At 35.7% G+C, this 22088-nt stretch overlaps 1 protein-coding gene across 1 annotated transcript; it reads right to left on the reverse strand.

Annotated features, from left to right (window-relative positions):
* Nucleotides 1–867: 867 nt before the first annotated feature.
* Nucleotides 868–20117, reverse strand: LOC106000694 (vomeronasal type-2 receptor 116-like). Its single transcript, XM_013035982.1, has 6 exons — nucleotides 20002–20117; nucleotides 7896–8184; nucleotides 5372–6169; nucleotides 3974–4201; nucleotides 2910–3033; nucleotides 868–1790 (listed from the first exon to the last, which is right to left on the reverse strand). Exons 1-6 carry the CDS (start codon nucleotides 20115–20117, stop codon nucleotides 868–870), a joined length of 2478 nt encoding a protein of 825 aa, XP_012891436.1.
* Nucleotides 20118–22088: the final 1971 nt, after the last annotated feature.

Genomic DNA, 22088 nt, shown 5'->3' on the forward strand with positions numbered 1-22088 from the left:
AAAGAAGCAGATATTAATGAACTTTATTTGAGGACTCTACAACATGGTGGTGGGAAAACAGGAAGTTAATAAACATAATGATGTAGAGGAGTAATTGAGCAAGATAAAGATAATCTTACCAGACTAGCAGAAAAGTTATGTACATGTGACCATATAAGAAGATACTAAGTGAAATAATCCCCAAGATAGGGACACAATAGTTTTAACTTTTTCACTGTCATTTTTAATGTACTCCATGATTTTTTTGTTTCTTTTGTATGTTCTTTCCCCAAGGTATAACCCCTGTTTAGACTGCAATTGATTGGGGTTCACTTGCATACACATTTTTCTAATTTGGGAAGGGGAAGGGAAATAATAAAATGCTGAAACAAGGACACATGTTGACCCATTGTAACAATGAGAGGTACAAGGCACTATGTTGAAAATGAGCTTTACAACTTGGAGGGGGAGGGCAGGGAAGAGGAAGGGACATGGGGCTGAAGGGATGGTAGGGGAAAACAAAGGAGGGGTTAAAGACGCTCAATAGGAAATGTACTCATTAACTTACTCATGTAACTATAAACACTCTGTACAGTATTTTACAATTAAAATATACATATATAAAAGACAATAGAGAAAAGACTTTAGGAAGAGGGGATAATATAATTAAGTACAGATTAAATAGGAAGACCAAGATATAGAAGCAAAACTCCAGTATAAATTATGATTACCATCACTTGTGATTACCATTGCTAGGAAATATACAGCATAGCCTTACTCTTTGAAGTGAAAATTCTATAATATAAACTATGACAAGAAGAGATAATTACTATGACTAGAGATTTAAATCACACCTTCTGTGTACTAATCAAACCTAGGTAATTAATATTAAGTATGCTTATTTCTCTTACTATGTCTTTTATCCCTGAAGCCATGCAGAGAATTTCTATTTGGCATTAACAAGAGTGTATAACACTTTGGTGCAAAAATGCAGCCTAGAAGCCCTGCCCCAGAGGCCAAGATGGAGAAGACCTCGACAGCCACCATGACCTTCCCCTTGGCACTGTGGTAGACAGGAAGGAAGGTGAGCCACACACTGCAGAACACCAGCATGCTGAAGGTCAGGAACTTGGCTTCATTGAAGGTATCAGGCAGGTTCCTGGCCAGAAAAGCCACAGTGAAGCTGCACAGGGCCAGAAAACCCAGGTATCCTAGGGCACAGTAGAAGGCAGTGAGGGAGCCCTTGTTGCACAGGATTATGATGTGGCCATGTTCAGAGTGTGCATCTGTGTCCACAAAGGGAGGAGAGGTTCCCAGCCAGAGTCCACAGAGGGTCACCTGGATGAGTGTGCAGATGGGGATGATGAAGTTAGGAGCTCCTGATACCAGCAGCCACCTCATCCTTCTTCCTGGGGAAGTGGCCTTGAAGGCCAGAACCACAGTCACTGTTTTGGCCAACACTGTGGAAACAGCCACAGTGAATATAACCCCAAATGTGATCTGCTGCAGGATACATGTGGCTGTTTTGGGTTGACCAAGAAAGAGCAATGAACAGAGGAAACAGAAGATGAGGGAGATGAGCAAGATGTAACTGAGAGCCTGGTTATTGGCCTTAACAATGGCAGTGTGTTGGTGTTTCACAAACACCCCAAGAACAGCAGCAGTTAGCATAGAGAAGCAAAGAGCCATGCAGGCCAGAACCATGCCCACGGGATCTCGAAAAGCCAGGAAACTTGCAACTCTTAACAGGCACTGTGTCCTGTGTGTGTTGGCATACTGATGATCTGTACATTTCACACATTGCTCCATATCTGGTGAGAAATGTACACCACCATTACTTTTTTATTAAGCAAGTTTGCTTCAAAGAATTTAGGGAATTTTTCTTTTAGGTGAAATTCTCAGATGTCAGCATTCATTATCATAAAAGTGTTTTTGTATTTTTTGCAAGCCATAACTGCTTCCCCCTTTTTTTTTCCTTATTCAGGCATTCTTATTCAATATTTTTAATTGTGAAAATACTGTACAGAGGGGTTACAATTACATGGGCAAGATAATGAGTACAGTTCTTATCAAGCATTGTAGCCTCCTCCTTTGTTTCCCCTTCCAATCCCTTCCCATCCTTCTCCCGCTCCCCCACCCAATCTTCTCTGCCACGCGCCCCCTCTTCCGCTGCACCAAAGTTGTAAAGTTCGTTTTCGACATAACGACTTGTGCATCTTTTTAATCAATGACTATCACACTATAGATAAAATAATAGGTGTGTTATTGCAATATCTTATTAAATTTTTTATAATTTTCCTGATGCAAATTAAGATTTGTGTAATCATATTAAAATTGGAAGTATACAGCTTACATTTGCCCTATATGTTTCTGTTAGACATTAATTTTTACCCTGTGGTATATTATCCTTGCTTTCCTCTCATTATGCTTCTCTTGGCTATTCACCTGTGAAGTTGTATAAACAAACTCATCAATCTATGACCCTCTACAGTCATTCCTATTTCCTAAACTGTTTATAGCTTACTAAGGCCTTGCCCTGTGCCAAGAAGAGTTCTGGGCACTGAGAAATAAAGATAAGCAAGATCCAAGTTTTCTGTATGAGTAAAATGTGAGTTTTAAGATGAATACTCTCCTTATACCACTTATGTTTAATTTTATGGTAAAGTTTAGATTTGTCCTAATGATTAGTGATAAGAAGGATTCCTGGATTAACTTTTCCTGCAATATACTGGAATATCTTTCTAAATATATAATGCAAAACCATGCTCTATCACATTGCCATTAGCAATACTACCACTTTTCAGAATTTAGTTATTAACAGAGAGAAGGAGAATGAGCTCTGTGATGCTAATACACATATTTTGCATTGACTTGTTTCAATTGAAGATAACTAGGGAGAGATAAATTATTTCTTTATAAGCATGACTCACCTGTCCCATTAGCAATCTCATTTTCTGAGCAAGGTGTACAATCAAAGGAACAGGCAGCCTTTCCCTCCTGAGGAGATTTCCGGAATCCAGGACCACAACTCTCACTGCAGACAGACTGAGGAGTCTGAGGAAAGGCAGGGTGTGTCAATAACTGTTCCGACACCTACCAAACACTACAACAATCCATATTTTTACAATGGGATGTTTAAGTATAATGTTGTAAACAGGTAAGTGCATTTGATTTACTGAATTCTTATAGATTCCATATTCCATGATTCCCAAAGGCTAGATGCTTCAATCTTGAATTCTAGCCTGTAAGGCATGGGATTTTTAAAAGGTGGAAAGTAATTGTGAGAAAGTAATTTCTAGTCTACAGCGCTATGGGATTTCCTTGAATTCCTGGCACAATATGCTTTCTCCTACTCATCTGTGACATTAGAAGGAGCAAGGGGGAGACCTCCACTTTGTAGGATTATGTGAGCCACAAGGTCATAATAGTTTTTTTCTTTGTTTTCCAGCATTCATGAGGTGAAAATCTTCTCACAGGTGCATTTAATGATTCCTTTAAACAAGGATGGTTAAGTTTCAGGTCAAATAACCAATGAAAGAATCTCCACAGAAGGGAGCAAAAGAAACATTTCAATCCCATAAATTAACTCTTCAGTTATTTTATTGCAGTGTTAGAATCTCACTGAGAAAAATATATTTTACATCTTATGAAAATATTCCAAATCAACATGTAGAAACATTTTAAACTCTTTTGGTTCTGATCCTGGGGCTTGAAATCAAAGCCTGACCACTGGACTTCAGCTATTTTGACTCAAGTGTAGCACTCTAGTACCTTAATCACAGCTCTACCTCCAAATTTTGAAGGTTTATTGACAATAAATATCTCACAAAGTTTCCTGTGTGAGCTGACTGTAAATTATGATATTCCCATCTGAGCTATATTAGACTCTAGGATTATAAGAGAATCTAGCTGGAACTCAACGAGGTAGAAATTTAAAGGGTGACTTTTGCCAATTTGTGTGTGCACGGAATTATTAGGATCAAATCCAACTCACCTCTGTAGTTTCAATGGACCACTGTACCATATCTTCAGATAAAGAGAGTTGATTGCCATGTGGAGTATATGGAGAAAACTTTCCTACTTTCACCTCAAGTTCAAGACCCTCTGGAAAATTCCAAATATTCAGAATGTCATACTCTGGCTCCAATTTCCTTTGCTTGTCCCACATTACTTGATTTCCAATAGGATTGTAAAACTGGTTATTCTTCAGAAAAGTGTGCAGCTAAAAGGAGACACATCTTATGGTCAAGTGTATTTCAGAGTTAAGACAGACAGCAAAATATTAAAAGCTCCTGATTGCCTTTAATCTCTGATTCTGAATTTGAGAATAGTAGAGATAACTAGTGAAGTATTGCAGAAGAAAATCCATGGAGGAATCAAAATAAGCTTTGTGAAAAAAAAATCTTTCCTGATCACTCAGAAAAAGAGATTTTCAGAAAAATCAAGTACCACACTTTTGTCAATTTCTGAAGTTTGTGCTTTCTAAATATTTAATACCCAAAGTTGAATGTAACTTGGGCACTCATGAAAAACATGAGGAATTGGTTTCAGCAAGTCATCCTTTGCTATGACTGAAGAAACTCGTAAGGAAAAGCTGAATTTTCAGATTTAAAAACAGTAGCTATGAGCATGTTGATATTATTCGTAACTAATGAGTTAATAAAAAGGGTGCTGGTGGCTCAAGGATGTAATACCAGCTGATCAGGAAGCTCAGATCAGAGGATCATGCTTCCAAGCAGGCTGGGGCTGAAAGTTCAGTGAGAATGTTGTATCAAATAAACTTTTCGGAAAAAGTCAGAAGTTTTGCTGTGCTGAAGTAGTTGTGTGCTAGCCTTGAGCACAGACTCAGCAACTGTGTTCAAGCCCCTGCACTGGCCAAAATTGATTTATAGAAAGATGGAATATATTTTATTCTTGTTACTGGCCTGTTGGTTTCTTCAAAGCATATCCCCACATATCTAGAATACCTCAAAGATATTGAAACATAAAGAATTCACAGAGTTTGGAAAAGCAACTGAAATATTTAATGTTGTAAATGTGACTATACATTTGTTCAATTTTGTACTTCCAATAGTTTCTCATAATAGAAAGGAAAATGCTTAAGACTTGAAACAATTACTTCAAATACTGAAACATATACCCATTAATATCAGTAAGCAAGTTATATATAACATAGGGATATAAATATATATATATATATAGACATATATATATATACACACCATATATATATTTATAACCCTATGTATATATAGACATCTATATACACACACCATATATAAACAAAAACCCACATGTACACATTCAGAAATACTTAATTTCATACAGTAAGAAATGCCTCTGGCAAGTGCCTTTGCTCATGGTTTGTGTATTCCAACATAGAAGAATTTACCTGAGTAGAGGAAGGCAGTTCTCCTTTTCTATTTCCCGTTGTTTGAACTGCTGTTTGATGAAGAATCATCTCATGGAGAGCCTGAGCCACAGCATACACACCGTTGTATATATTGTAACTGTCTACAGACATACTCACGTCAAAACTATTCCCAGGTAACCAATCCAAAGAGGCATCATGAGCACAATTGTCCCATGTTACACAGTCAGACACAGAATCAGAGCAATTAAAAGAGAGAAACCACAGCCTCGCAAGAAAAATGTCTTCTGGGTATTTGGAAGGCTTAACTGCCTTGACAAAATCTGTGAATCCAGAAACATCTACATGATGGTGTGTAAAAATAAGAGGTACATGCAATGATCCTAGCATGAAATATCTCCTTTTCAGGGTGAAATCCCACTGAGAGTTCATGATACAAACTTTCCCATGTGTAATAATTTGCTCAATAAATATCATGAAAATCATCAGTGAATTATTATCACCATATATGATAAGGACACTTGCTGAAGATAGATTAATATAATGATTAACTGCTATGTGGTTATATGCATCTTGGGTGGAGATCACTAGCTCAGAGGCTACACAAATTCTGTTCTTGGCCATCTCGACTTCCAATTCAGCAAGAATCCTTGCCCCATTATCATCTTGTGTGGTCAATAGTCCCACCCAGCTCCAGCTGAAGTGAAGCAGTAAGGAGACCATGGCAGCGGCTATTGATGTGTCCTTTGGGGCAATCTGATAGAGAGCAGGAAACTTGTTATGGTCACTCAGGGCATGATCAAAAGGCCCAAAGGTAAACTAAAGGGAATGAAAATTGGATGTTCTGTGAATGAGAAGATTGTCATGCATCACAATCTCAGTCTTTTTATTTTTGCAATTGAGGGAATTTTTCTGTTTTTATTTTTATTGTGAATTTACTGTACAGAGGGGTTACAATTACATGGGCAAGATAATGAGTACACTTCTTATCAAGCATTGTAGCCTCCTCCTTTGTTTCTGCTTCCCATCCCTTCCCATCCTTCCCCTGTCCCCTCCACTCAATCCTTCCCCACCACTAAAGTTGTAAACTTCGTTTTTCCACATAACGACTTGTACATCTCATTGTTGCAATGGGTCCACCTGTATCCCTATTGAAAAGAATTGTTTTCCCCCTTCCCCTCCACAAATTATACCGACATGAAATACAGTGAAAGCAGGGATTATATCATGGGGAAGGGACATACAAAGCAACAGAGAAATAATCTTATAAATTTGTTAGAAACAATCACCTGAAAGAAAAAAAATTTGAATACCTATCTTAGGAATCATTTCCCTAACATCAACTTATCTGACCTTTTCTGCTTGACTCAGACATATACTAGTTATAGGCACAAAGAAACTTAGGTCCCATGGATTCCCTTATTTACAATCTCAGTCTTGAAGTATGTTAAGAACAAGTTGAAGTAATAGAAGGTAGGTTTTTTTAGTTTTTGAAAAAATAATTTGTTTTTGAATAGCTGTGTATTTGTAAAATGTTTTTTAGTTTTTGTCACTATTTCCCATCAACACTTCCCATTTGTAACCCCACACACTCCTCAACTTTCCTACTTCCGTTTTCACATATGCCCATTGAATATTATGTTGTATTTCTCCACCCAACCTTTGCCTATTCTTCTGTATTTTTCCCTTAAAACATATCCCACTCAGAAAAGATATGCTTCACCTTTTTTTGGTGTTCATTTTTCACACTGTTAGTGGATCAGAAAAGTTACACTATGGGTTCCACCTCTATATATATCCTATGTTAGTCAGATTAATAAAGTATATATATGTATATATATATATATATATATATATACCAATTATATACATATACATACATATACGTGTGTGTGCAATGACTGTGTGACTATTCCATATTTATTTCATATAACATATTCATATTTTAGATGTACTTCTCACATTTGTGAGGATATGGCTATACTCTCTTATTCTGGGCCTGATTTATTTTATTCAAAATATTATTTTGTCTGTGTGTGTGTGTGTGTGTGTGTGTGTGTGTGTTTACACATGAATACCAGTACAGGGACACACACTCATACACTCTTGCACTTCCTTGGCCATTTTCCTTAAGACTTGTTCTATACCAATTGAGTCACACATTCACCTTGTGCTCCGTGCAGGTTAATTGGAGATACAAGTTTTCTGATTAACTAGGATTACCTTTGTGTACCATCAGTAACCTGCTCAACATATCTTCACACTGCAAAGCCATCTTCCATTTCCTGATTGGTTAAAGAAAATTACTCATAAAGACTGAAACAATAAATTATCCAATTATTTGCTCAAATCTTTCACCTCTTTTTTCCAAATGATTAAAATTATATTTCTGACTACCTTTAAGCAATTACACTTTGATATCACAAAATTTGATTTATTTGTCACTCTTCCTATCATTGTGAGTCGCTTCCTATCATTCTCTTCTAACACCTGAAATTGCATGAATTTAGACATTTTTATATCCTTGCACACCTTCCACTCTCACCTGTGGAAATCTGTAGAGTCCCAGCAATGTCCCAATCTGGTCAGATGCTATTCCTGATGGTCCTGTAAGTACTGCTATAGAACTGCTTCCTCTCACACAGGAATAGTTTGGAATTTTATACTTCCCAAAGAGACAAATGAAGGGATTCTTAAACATTGTCCAAGCATTGAAGTGAACATCATAAACATCAAATCCCAGAGTCAGGTTATGTAAAAGATCAGGGTTTTTGTTGATCTCCTCAATAGCAAAAGCCAAACCCAAAACACACTGACAGTTCTTGAAGATCAACCTGGATAATGACCAAAGAAAATTTGAAGAAGTATGTCATGTTTAAAACTTCAATATATCAAATGCTTGCTTCTTTGTCAAAGAAAAAGTTAAAATAATACCCCAAATAGAATGGAATGTAAATGTAGTCTCCTATGCTTACATATAGAATTCAGATACTTATTTAATTTGAGGGAGAGGTTGTTTTCCTCATTACCACATGTACCACAGCAAAAGGCTGCTGTGTGTTGGATTAAGTTTTCATGAGGCAGCAAATGTTGTGTTTCTTTACATTAGTGCAACTAACTACACCAGTATGGAAAATATTTCTCGCATTTTCAGTCACTCAGCTAGTTTTGTGATTATACGGCAGGTCAGGGAACCTAAGGAATGTTTAACTTAAGAGCAGTATTCAGAAGCAAAGGGTTATTTATTAATGAGACTATAGCAAGGTCTGTTCACAGACATAACATATGGAATAGCTCATACTGATAACAACCAGGAAAAGAGCAGACCTATAAGGGGAGGGATTTTTCTTTTTCTTTATGTAACAAAACAAAAGGGATGCATCCAATTTCAAGGAATTCATTTTGAGGGTTGAGGAATAAATTGTAGATAAGCTTTGCAGAATTTCCAGTTCCAAGACCTCCATGGTAAAATGCACTGATCACTATTCTCTTCCCAATATATTTAAATAGAGACTCTCAAAAGGAACCAAAGTAGCAAAATAAAGAGAAACAAAGTACTATTCCTTCCTTCTTTCTCCAAGTCCTGTCTGTGTGCGCCAAAGTATGTGTCAATGTGTGTTTTTGTGTATTTATATGCACACTTGTAAGTGTGAAGATTATAAATAAATTAATATAATGAAATCAACTGGTATTGTTTAAATGGAAACAATGAAGGCATGCTGGAAATACTAATGAAAGGATCAACTTCTTCATTATATGCTGTAGGTATATGTGAAGTGATCATGTAAGCCTATCATATTCTGAAATGTTATAAACAGAAGAAAATAGTGAGCTTGAGAAAAATATAATTGCACATACACATATGGAATAATAAAATGTAGGGATGAATATGTTTAAAAAAGCTTTTTTAAAAGTTGAAGAGAGTATTTTCAAGGAGTCAAAACAAATGTAGAGATACCTAGAAAGTAAAAGGCCTAAAGGTGAAAGGATAGTCAGTTTTTTATTAGACTTGGGGCTGAAATCTGGGCCTGGGAGCTGTCTCTCAGCTCAAGGCTATCACACGATCACTTTAGCCACAGCTCCACTTCTAGCTTGTTCTGCTTATATGATGCTGAGGAATTGAACCCAGGGCCTCATGCATGTGAGGCAAGCAAGCTACCAAAAGCCACCTTCCCAGCCAAGGATAATAAAATTATTGAACATAACATCTACAGCAGCCTGTCTATGCATGAAGCACTCACAAGTTAACGACATATACGGGATAATTTTGTAAACTAGAACAGAAATGGGACCCATATGCTATATGTGTGCACCCATTTTCATAACAGCTAACTCCTCAGCAGAGTCCATATAAGTCAAGAGAGCATGGCAAGAGATCTTTATAACTCTGAAGAAAAAAATCTAAATTATCCACCAAGAGTATTGCACCTAGCAAAGCTACCCTGTAGAAATGAAGGAAGGATAAAGATGTTCTCAGAGAAGCACAGTTAAGAGAATTTATCTACACTAAACTTTTCCTACAAGAAATACTAAAGTAAGTTTTTCAGACCACAAAACAGAACCATTAAAGAACAAGAAAAATATACATGAATGTATAGCCTCTGTCCTGTCAACACAATCAAAGCTGAGTACAACCAAATGAGTCACAGAAAATAAACTCATGGAAACTAAGCAATTCATTGATGAGACTTCAGCAGTTATTTGGAGAGAGAGATAAAAATCGAAATTTGTTTCTGGGATTTAATGTGAAAGAACACCTAAAATATCAACTCCTTTGGCACACAAGCAAGGCAGATCTCAGAAGATGGTTCATGTCTGTAAGTGCTGTCATCAACGAATTAGAAAAATCTCACATCAATACCTCAATGATGCACCTCAATGCAGACATGACACTTCGAAGAAGATGGTGGCATCATCACAAGTAAACTCCTTAGATTTATCTAAGCAAAACAGCTATATAGATTCCCTGCATCAATTTTACCTCACGAGAGCCAAAAAATCAAACATTAAAGAGATGGGGATTCATTCAAATACATAAGAAATCTCACAAGAGAAACACAGAGCAGCATACAACAAGACAACATGCAGACTACTGCTGAGTGGCTGCAACCTTTGCCCCTAGCCTGCTCAGGCAGCCCAGGGAGACCCAAACTTGAAGTGCCACAGATCAAATCTTAAACAGAGAACAATGTGATACTGACAAAATCACACAGCAAACACTAACCCTAGAAACACAAGGATAGAAAGAATGGCAGACATGAAAATCAGCTTTCAGACCCTTAAGGAGTGGCTGCTGTTACTCCCACACAACACAAAGGAGCAGAGAAACACCAGAGAACAAGGGTAGGGGGAAATAGAAAGAGGAGATTGATAATGCCACATCCAGAAACAGGGGCCCCTCAATAAGACTTTTGCTGCCCAGCTTAAAACTGTTTGAGCTCACAATCTGGTTGTGCCTCCTCAGGGACTGCTTCCTTGGAGGAAGAGTTCCAGGTGGTTACCTAAATTGCCCATAAAAATGAATGCAACTGAAATGGCAACAAAGCCTCCAACTCAGGAAAAGCCCAGGACCAGATGGATTCACAGCAGAAATCTTTAAGTCTTCAAATAGGAATTCATTCCTATGCACCAAAAACTCTTCAATGAAACAGAAAGGGAAAGATCACTACCAAAGTATTTCTATGAAACCAACATAACACTCATCCCCAAGCCAGATAGGAACCCATCAATAAAATAGAACTATAGACCCATTTCTCCAATAGACGTTGATGTAAAACATCTCAACAAACTTCGGGCCAATCAATTTCAATACGTAATAAAAAAATCCGATACCTTATGTTCAAATTGAATTCATTCCAGGATTGCTAACCTGGTTCTATATACAAAAGTCAATTAATGTAATTCAGCTCAGAAACAGAAGCAAAGATGAGAAGCACATGATCTTTTCAATATATTCAGAAAAATTATTTGACAAGATTCAACACCACTTCATGATAAAATGTCTAGAGAAGCTATGAATCCATGGAAAGGTCCTGAACATAATAAAGGCTATACTTCATAGAAAAATTTAAAGCCATTCCCTCTAAATTCATAGCAACACTAGGATGACTTTTCTCTGCATTCTTATTGAACATACTGCTGGAATACCTAGGAAGAGAAATACGGCAGGAGAAACACATAAATGGGATCCAGATAGGGAATATGAAGTAAAGGTTTCCCTCTTGGTGAGCAATACAATCCTGTACTTAAAGAATCATATAGAATTCCTCTCTCCAAGCTACTTGAGTTGATTCAAACGGTGGCAAAGGAACAAGCTATGAAATCTAACAACAAAAATCCATAGCATTCATCTGTTCCAACAATGAGAAGAGTGATACTGAAATCAAGAAAGAAACACAATTTGTAATAGCCTCACAAAATACTTAGGAATTAACCAAAGATGGGAAGTATCTATATTGTGAAAACTTTTCAACCTCCTATAAAGACATTGAAGCTGACTTAAGGAAATGGAAAAACATCCCATGCTCCTGGTTTGGAAGAATTAACATCATAAAAACGGCAATTCTGCCCAGAACAATATACAAATTCACTTCAATATCAATAAGAATATCTGTAACTTTCTTCAAAGAATTAGAGAAATCAATCGAAAAAATCATATGGAATAATAAAGATCGTGAATAGCAATAAAGACATTCTTCGCAGGAGGAACAGTACTGGAGGAATATCAGCACCAAAGTCAAAGCGTTATTAGAAAACCATAGTAATAAAAACATCTTGGTACTGGCAAACAATAGGCCTGAAACTTAATCAAACAGACCAGAAGACGCAGAAACAATTCCACAATCATATAGCCACTTAATATTTTATAAGGGAGCCAAAAACACAGCTTCTAAAAAAGTTAGCCTCTTACAGAAACAGTGCTGGCAAAATTGGCTATCTACATGCAGAAAACAGAGTCTTTATACCCATATATCACATTGTACCAGAATCAACTCTAAATGGACCACATAGCTTAATGTGAGGCCAGACACTGTCAAAATATTACAGGAAGTACTAGGGAAACACCTAAGCCTTATAGCCACAGAGTAAAACAATCTAAACAAAGATACATAATAACAACAAATCAAAGAAAGCCTGGATAAATGGGACTGTATTGAACTGAATAGATTCTGAGTAGCAAGGGACAAAGCTAGGAAGATATATGAACAGAACACAGAATGGTAGAATATATTGATAAAGAGGTCATATCTAACATATACTCACAGCTAAAATTTAGCAAGACCGAAGGAAAGTCCCAAACTCAACAACCCAAGAGAGACTTAAGAGAGACTTCTCAGAGGAAGAAAATCATGGTCAATAGATACATGAAGTAGTGTGTCCAACACCTCAGAAAACATTACATTTGTCTTTCATTTGTTTCTGCTGTGGTTTATGCCCAATGGTCAGAGTTTCTGATTTCTGTACCTTTTTTATTCTACATAAGTTTATCTGATTTGTGAAATGAAGGGGAATCAGAGAAACAGAGGGACAGAGTGAACCAGTGCAACAGTGATACTCACTAGACACTATGTTGGAAATAGAACTTTCAACTTGGAAAGGAGGGAAATTGGGGGAGGAAAAGTGGGGAAACCAAGGAAAGGGTATCACTGTGTAAAAAGAAATGTACTCATTACATGTGTACCTGTAACCTCTCTTTGCATCTCTTTTCCAATAAAATAAAATTTAAAAAGAAGAAATGCAATTCAAAATAACATTAGGATTCTACCTAGTCTAGTTACAATGGCCATTATCTGGAAAATTCACAATAACAAAGGTTGGCAGGGATGTGGCTCAAATAAACCCAATTATAGTTTTTGTGGGAATGTTATTGTTCAGTCACTCTGGAAATCAATATGGAAGTTCCTTAAAAGACTAACTATAGAACTTCCTTATTACCCAGCAATTCAACTTGTTGTCATTTATTTGATGGATCACAAACCAGACCACTCTAATCCCCCCCCAAAAAAAACATGTTAAATCAGCATTTTTTTACGAAAGCCATGATATGGAATCATCCCTGATATCTCTCAGTGGATGAATAAACAAGAAAACATGGTCTGTTTAAGTATACACACACACACACACACAAACACATTCACAATGGTAATATACTTATCTGTCAGGAAGAATGATACTTTAACTTTCTTAAAGAAATGAAAACTTTGGAAAAATATATTAAGCAAAGTAAGAAATATGGGTTGCATTGTTTCCCTCATTCATGGTAACTAGAATGTTCCTATAAATCTATAAGTAAAAAAACTAAAACCAATAAATATTATTATACATATTTATTCAAAGACACTGGGACATGGTAATTTATATAGAACCCTAGACATTAATATATGAGGCAAAGGGAGGCTATGCATAAGAGTGGTGGGAAAAGACTCAATGGGTATGTAAAGATATAAAATAATTCTCTAGGAAATGAACTCCAAAAGAAGGAAGTAGAAGCTATTTTTTTAAATTTTTAATTGTTGCCGTTTTGTTTTCTTTACCTATTGTTTGATAGTTAGTTTGTATTTTGGAGAGGAAGGGAGAACATAAAAACATAGAACAAGGATGAACTAACACAACAGTGATATTCACTAGACACTGTGCAAAATGAACTGGATATGTTGTGGATGGAGATGGTAGGGAAATACATGGAGAAACTGATGAAAGAACAGATGTGATTCAAAAGGAATTGTGCTCATTACTCATGTACGTGTAACCCCTCTGCATATCTATTATACAATAAAAATAATCTATGATAAATACATTTAAAACCCATAAATAAAATAAACAGGCCTTTCACACGCAATTAAAAGTGTGGGATGTGGTTAGGTTGGAAGTGGTGTGTGAGAATGTTAAAAGGAGGGATATTTTGGAAGAGATTGGAAGGGGAAACAAAGGAGGAGGCTACAATGCTTGATAAGATATGTACTCATTATCTTGTCCATGTATTTGTAATCCCCCTGTACAGTTTTTTCACAATTAAAAATGCATTGTTTTCTGATGAGAGTGACTATACCAGTGAGATAAGCATGTCCTGTCATTGTGATTATACAACTAGGATACACTAATGTTACCACTATAATCACGTGTATTGCAGCTTTATACTATAGCGAAGATAAGAAAGCAGCCCAGATGTCCCTCAATGCACTACTGGAACAAGAAAATGTAGTCAATATATACAATGGAATTCTGCTCAACCATTACAAAGAATGGCATCAAACCATTCCTAAACAAATGGAAAGACTTGGAGAGAACTACATTAAGTCAAGTAACCCCAGACACAGAGAAACATAAATTGTATTATGTCATATATTAGTAGGAACTAGAACATGTCTGGGTGGCACCAAAGCATTTAAAATAGAATCAACTGAGCTATAATTGAATCTATGGACAACACAAATAGTAAAATATTTAGAAAGATAGAGTCAAAGTCCAAGACATGTATACTTGGAATAACGGTGCAGGGTATATGTATATATAAAGTGTACACTCATTATTAATATCAAAAAATATATATAATCCAAAATTAAGAAAAAGAGATTTTCAAGCCCCATGACCAATAAAAAAAAGAAAAAAAAAGAGGGAGTGGGGTTGGAGGTATGGGTGCGAATTTTAAACAGGGTGACATGGTTCAAGGGACACTATATTCATAAACGGATCTGTTGAATGGCAACACTTTGTAATACTACCAAAAGAAAATAAAATTTTAGAAATGTATAAAACTTTCTGCTAAGAGTGATTATACAAGTGAGTTTAGTAGGTTCTAACAATGTAAATGTGGTAGACAAGTATTACACATAATGCTTATGAAGAAGAGAAAATTAGTAACATATCTAGTAATTTCCGTAGAACAATTTAAAATTAAATATTAAAGTTACAAATGATGAAAGGAACACAATGTAGTTGCCATTTTCATTTGTATGACTTTAATATATTTTTTAAAATATGTTTTATATTTTTTATTTTTAAGATACTGTATAGAGGTGTTAAAGTTACATGAGTAAGATAAAGAGTACATTTCCTACGGAGCATTAAAATATTTTTTATTTTAATTTTATTGCAAGGAGATATACAGAGTGGATACAGTTTCATAAGTAAGGTAGTGAGTACATATCTTGTCTAGCTTGCTACCCCTTCTCATCTTAAAATATTAAGTGAAAAATTTTCATTAAAACTTAAATGAAAAGATTTCATTATGACACGTCTCTCATTCACTTATGAATTTGCTCATAGTCTTGTACTACTCGTGTGTGCATATTTTCTTTTCTTTTCTCCTTACCATCAGAGGTAGTTGTCATCATTCCACAACAGATTGTTTTAATCTATTTTAAGTTTCACAAGTACCACAAAATCTGTAGCAGGCAAATAAATCTTGTAATCCAAAAGTCCAAAACTAAGTATTATTGAACTCAATAAACAATGAATTCTCTAAGAAAGAGGAAGCATAGAAGAAGATTCAGTAAACCTGGAGAAGTTACACAATGGAAACAGTGTGACATAATCTGTCAATGACTGGGAATGGAAATGCAGTACATTCTACCAGTAAGTGTTAGAATGGCTGAATGAATAAAACCTCCAGTCCAAACGAAATGTTGATTCCAAGAAATTCAATTCACTTTCAATGAATGGCGTTCAGTGAGAGTAAGAAAATAATGTAAACCATACCCAGAAAAACAGAAGTTTCATGGTTTCTCTAAGTGTAGTAGCTAGAATGTACTTATAGATCTACAAGTAAATGAAAAATGGTAAAAAAAAAAAAAAAAGAAAACAACAAAAAACCTTGCACATCATAAATTATACAGGTTTCTAGGCATTCCCCACAGTGAGAACAGAGGGATCGTACTCAGGAGAGAAGCACAAAGATGTAATACCTATATGATCATTAAAAATAATATTTTTCAAAAAAGAACTCAAGGAAATGGAAACAAAAGAGATTTTTTTCTTTATTAATGTTTTTATGGCCATGGAGTCACAGAAATGGTGGAACAAAGAATGAACAAAGACAGCAGTGCTACTCACTAGAAACTATGTTGAAAATAAGCTATAGAACTGGAGGGTGAGGATGGGAGAGAAAAATAGCGAGAGAAACGGTGACATTCGAAAAGAAATGTTCTCTTCATCTTATGTAACTGTAACCTCTCTGTACATCATCTTTATAATAGCAATAAACAATACATCAAAGAGAAAAGGGAGTGGAAGAAGGTAGTCCATGCAAATGAAAAGGAAAAGTAGGCAGATTTGTCCTTACAATATCATCAAACAGATTTTAATCAAAACAACCAAATGTGCCAAGTTTGTAATGCGATAATGAGGCAATCAGATCAAAAAGATAACATAACAATTGTAAAAGTATACTAACTCATGGTCAAAGCACTTAACTCTATATAAGCAGACTTCGAGCTAATCCTCCATACAATAATAGCTGAAGATTTCCTAGAGAGACATTTAGATCAAGTAAATGGGGAAGTACTGAACGTTTCACCCAATGTCTGAATAATCCATCTCACATCAACATATTGAGCATTCTCCAGAAGAGATGGGATACAACACAAAACAGCCAGATTTTAAAATTATGAAAAGTAAATTGAACTCCCGTAAAAACCACACTGGGGTAAGGCTAGAAATTAACAAGGAAAACACTGAAAGAAAATATCCCCATAACATCTAAATAAAATGCCTTGTTTCTCAATCAGAAACAAAGAATTTAATTTAATTAAGACCATTCAATGTAATTAAATGATTAATACATATTAAATGATTAGTTTTTCAAAGCATATGTCAAGAAGTTTGTTGAACTTTGGAACAATATCAGAATCTATATCTATATATAAAGAGCAATGAAATGTAATAGTAACAACTTTTATTGCAATCAGGAATAGAGATGCTATATTGGAGAACCTACGCGGCATCTCAAGGAGCTAGAAAAATAAAACCAAAATTAGTAGAAGGAATGAAATAATGAAAATGAAAAGGAACTAGAGACAAAAAATAAATAAGAGACTAGAAACAATCAATAAAGCCAAAAGGAGATACTGCAAGAACAACAAGGTGATAAAACTGAAGTAAGTCAACAAAATTCCATATATCAACCTACACTTCCAAATGTTCTGGATGCCAGAATCAGTATAGTGAAAATACCTGTACTAGTGCAAAATCATGTACAGAAGATTCAATACAATCTATATCAAAATTGCTGAGGAACAACAAATGTAATAGTTATGTTCATATGACAATGTTGGAACTGATCTGTATAGCTTGGTGAGGGTTTTTGGGGAAAGGGAAAAATGGGAGAAAATTGAGGAAAGGGGTAACAAAGTTGACAATAATTGTATTCACTACATTACTTATGTAAAAAAAAACCTCTATGTACATCACCTTGAGAATAATATACAAATGAAAAAATATATATAAATATTCTGAGACTAGTCATATGAAATGAAAATTCTATTATTTCCTTCACAGAAATTAAAAAGTCAAAACAAAATCTTATGAAAAGGAACCTTCAATTAGCCAAGGTTATGTTAATACAAAAATCAGCCCGAAAAAAATCAAATCAAGGAACAGAAATTTGTGATGAAATGTACTCATTACCTTACTTATGTAACTGTAACCCCTCTGTACAATATCTTTACAATAAAAATATATATTAAAAATGTAAAAAATTAGAAATAGAAATCACAACAGATAAAGGATATTCAATCATTTGGACAAACTCGGCACCCATTAACTTTTCATTAACCCTGAGAAAACTTGCACTTTTGGTAATGTCATATAAAAATTAAAGTTTGGAGATCTTCAAGAAATTAAAACTATCTCTACTGGTGGCTTATACTTGAAATCCTAGCTAAAGAAGAAGCTGACAGCTAAAGGTCCCGAGTCAAAGCAAATTGTCAGAAAATAGTCCATGCCATATTTTATCTTCTATCAAGCAACATAAAGCAACAAGTGGAGGTGTAGTTCAAGTGGAATAGTATCAGTTTTGAGATAAAAATGGATGCAGGAGTCAAAAGTAAGTCAATCACTAGTGGCTTATTCCTAGGTATCTCAGTAAAGTGAAACTGAGTAGAAGAAATTAGAGATATGGGAGGGAAAAATCATGTGTGACACTATATGGTAATGTTTATAAACAAGAGTGAATATAATCAAAGTATGTGATATGAAGTGTGGAACGACAACCTGGACCAGATACTTGGCAAAAGCACCCTATTTTATCAAAATTGGCAAGTATCATCTAACCTAAGTGGGCATAGACATGAGTCAAATCTCTCACCTACTGATGTCTAACTGCAGTGAGCTCTTTGTCTACAAGAAAACCTTAGTCAATAAATTCTATCTGGAGTCAATAGCATACATAATATGTTATTAACCTAGACCAGACTTTATTTGTATCTAGGCTTAACAAAGAAAAATCCATCGGCTAAAAATATATTACTCTACTTGTCTATATTAGCACCTTAACAGTAGTACTAAAATATATTCTGGAAAATTAAAAGAGTGAAACTCAGCAAAACATGGGGAAATAGTGTGGAAAATGAAGAATAAGCTAAGTCAGACATTAATCTTCACACCTTTATTCTCAACTACTCATAAGGCTGGGACCTAAGGATCATGTATTCAAGGCAGCCTGGGAAGGAATATCAGTGAGACTCTTATCTCCATTTAACTAGGAAAAGATGCCAGAAGTACAAATGCTAGAGCACTAGCCTTCAACAAAAATGTTCAGGAACAGCCCACAGGCCCTGAGTTCCCAGTACCAGCACAAAAGTAAGAAAGATAAACATATTAGTGACATATAAATGAATCCTTTTATTGTCTATAGCACAGAAGAGAGTAATTCCTATCCTGAGATCTCTGCTCTCAATTGTGAGCAGCTGCCTCTGGCTATAGTTGTCATATCAGCACATATATATATATATATATATATATATATACATATATATATATGAATCAGATAATTTGAGAGAATTCCTTGAAGTTCTGTGCAATCATTTTTCTTTTCTCTTTCTTTTAGTATACCACTTATTAGTGAGACTCTGAGTTATAGACAAAAAAACCTTCAAGAATATGTATATTCTTGAAGAATATTCCCAAGAACTAGTCTTGGGAACATAAATTTCTCCCACAAGGAATCTTTCATAATGTTGAGCTGTCTTGTAACCCTTGGTGGTGGAGCATATCTAACATGAAACAATACTAAAATACATAGTTTGTAACAGTAACTGGTTGTGTACACTAAGAATGTGTGACTGTATAAAGTGTGTGTGCACATGACTATGTGTGTTTGTGCCTGTTCTAGGCATGAAATCAGTGCCTGGACACTTCATTTTCCACAATGACAGCTGAAATGGAGGAGAAACAGGTATGTTGGAGAAAAGTAAAGAGGTTACAGATATGGAAAGGAGAAACTACGTGGAAGGAATGGAGCCCTCTCCTGCCAGCATACAGAAAATCAGTCTATTAGAGATGAAGGCAAAATAATGAAGCTGAGCTGCTCCTGCAGCAAAAAGGATGGAGGTCAGTATAGAGGAGATAGAGATGACTGATGTGCACACCCAGAGTTCCTTCACCCATGGAATGTGCCCAGAATAGTAATAGAGATAAAATCTGAAATTACTTACAACTTGTTCTCTTCTTGCCTAGAAGCATGGCTGTTACTGTGATCTATTCCCAAAGTGTACATGGGGATAATCCCAGTTATCATCACATCTCCATCCATGTGTGCTCGGTGCTTCATTGTAGAAAAGCAGGTAGTGTCAGCCAAGGACCTGATAGGGAGGGGAAGATGGAGAAGGAGAATTATTAAAGTGAAATTGTACATCACTGCAGCATCTGCCAAGCAGAAATTCTGGCTGGAATTGAGAATCACAATTTCACAGATATTCTTATATCTTTTTTATATGTGCATATGTGTCTTTATTGACAGAGATCTACACTATAGCTTACCTATAATTAAAGTCTATCTGAGTCTTCAGAAGTAATGTGTAAGAATATTCCCAAGGGCTATGTATTAGTAGCCCTGCATTAAGGAGAAAAATACAAGTTAGAAACATGTTTTCAGATTTGCTTTTTTCACTGCAGGTGCTGTGATTTCATCCAAACACAGATAGTGAGACCCCAGAGATGCAGTTATCTTAGTTATAATTTGTGCAAAGTCTGTGTCAAGAAAATATTTGCATGAAAGTAATTTGGGATGATGCAACTGGATTGCATGAGATGATGCCATATCAAGTGAATGGAGAAATGGCCAGAAAAAGTGTATGTTTCTGAGTTGTCAACTGAATTATGAGGGCATTATAGTTAAGAGTGTGAATTTACATGTACCATATCCAGGCAAATAACCTCTCTTTTGATATCTCATAGTTTCAACACCATAAAAACGCCAGCAGTATCCAGAGGAGAAGCTGGGGCTAATCAAGCTCTCATATAGAAAGAAGTTTAAAGTAACATAATTCATCATATCAACAAAAGCAAGGACTTGAACCACATGATTATCTCAGTAGATGCAGAAAAAGCATCTGACAAAATTCAACACCATTTTATGATGAAATTCTTGAAAAACTAGGAATCCATGGAACCTTCCTCAATATAGAAAAGGCTGTGTATTACAAACCTACAACCAACATTATACTGAATGATGAAAAAATAAGTCATTTCCTCTAAACTCAGGAACAAGATAATGATGTCCACTCTCTCCACTTCTCTTCAATTTATTATTAGAATGGTCAGGTACAGCAATAAGACAAGGTGTAAACTTAAAGAGGATAGAAATAGGGAAAGATGAAGTAAAACTCTCTCTCTTTACAGATGGCATGACCTTATATTTAAAGAATCCCACGGACTCCACTCCCAAATTACTCAAGCTGATTCAAAACTTTGGCAAAGCAGCAGGGTATAAAATTAACCCTTGTTTAAATAGGGATACAGGTGGACTCATTGCAACAATGAGATATACAAGTCGTTATGTCGAAAATGAACTTTACAACTTATGTTGGGGGGGAGAGGAGAATTGGGTGGGGGGGGTGGCATAAGGGCAGGAATGGGAAGGAGAAACAAAGAACAAGTCTACAACGCTTGAAAAGAAATGTACTCATTATCTTCCCCATGTAATTGTAACCCCTCTGTACAGTATTTTCACAATAAAAAAATAATCCCACAGACTGCACTCCCAAATTTCATGAGCTGATTTGAAACTTTGGCAAAGTAGCAGGGTATAAATTTAACCCTCAAAAAGAAAATAAACTTTACCGATTAGGCCGAGGGAGAGGAGGGAATGTAGCCTTGGAGATGGGAGGGAAGGGAGGGTAGGGGGTAAACTAACAAAGAGGCAAGAATGCTTGATAAGAAATGTACTCATTACCTTGCTTATGTGATTGTAACCCCTCTGTACAGTATTTTCACAATAAAAACTTGTTTAAAAACTATAAAATAAATTTTACTTAGAACTAAAATAATTAAATTCCTAACAATAAATCCCCAAAGAAACAACTGCGCGATAAATAAGTGGGCTAAAGACTTAAAAAGAAACTTCTCTGAACCCAGGAGAAGATGGCAGATGAGAAGCTGGAATCTGAACAAGCTCTAACATAGAAAGTAGTTTTAGAGTTCCAGTGAACAGTCCTAAGCCAGAGAAACACACCAAGTGAGCCATCACAGGACAGAGAGTTAGACAAGTGAGGGAAAGCCAAGGCAAGAATACACATCTGAG

The sequence above is a fragment of the Dipodomys ordii genome, unplaced genomic scaffold (assembly GCF_000151885.1).
Source record: "Dipodomys ordii isolate 6190 unplaced genomic scaffold, Dord_2.0 Scaffold235, whole genome shotgun sequence".
Taxonomy (NCBI): domain Eukaryota; kingdom Metazoa; phylum Chordata; class Mammalia; order Rodentia; family Heteromyidae; genus Dipodomys; species Dipodomys ordii.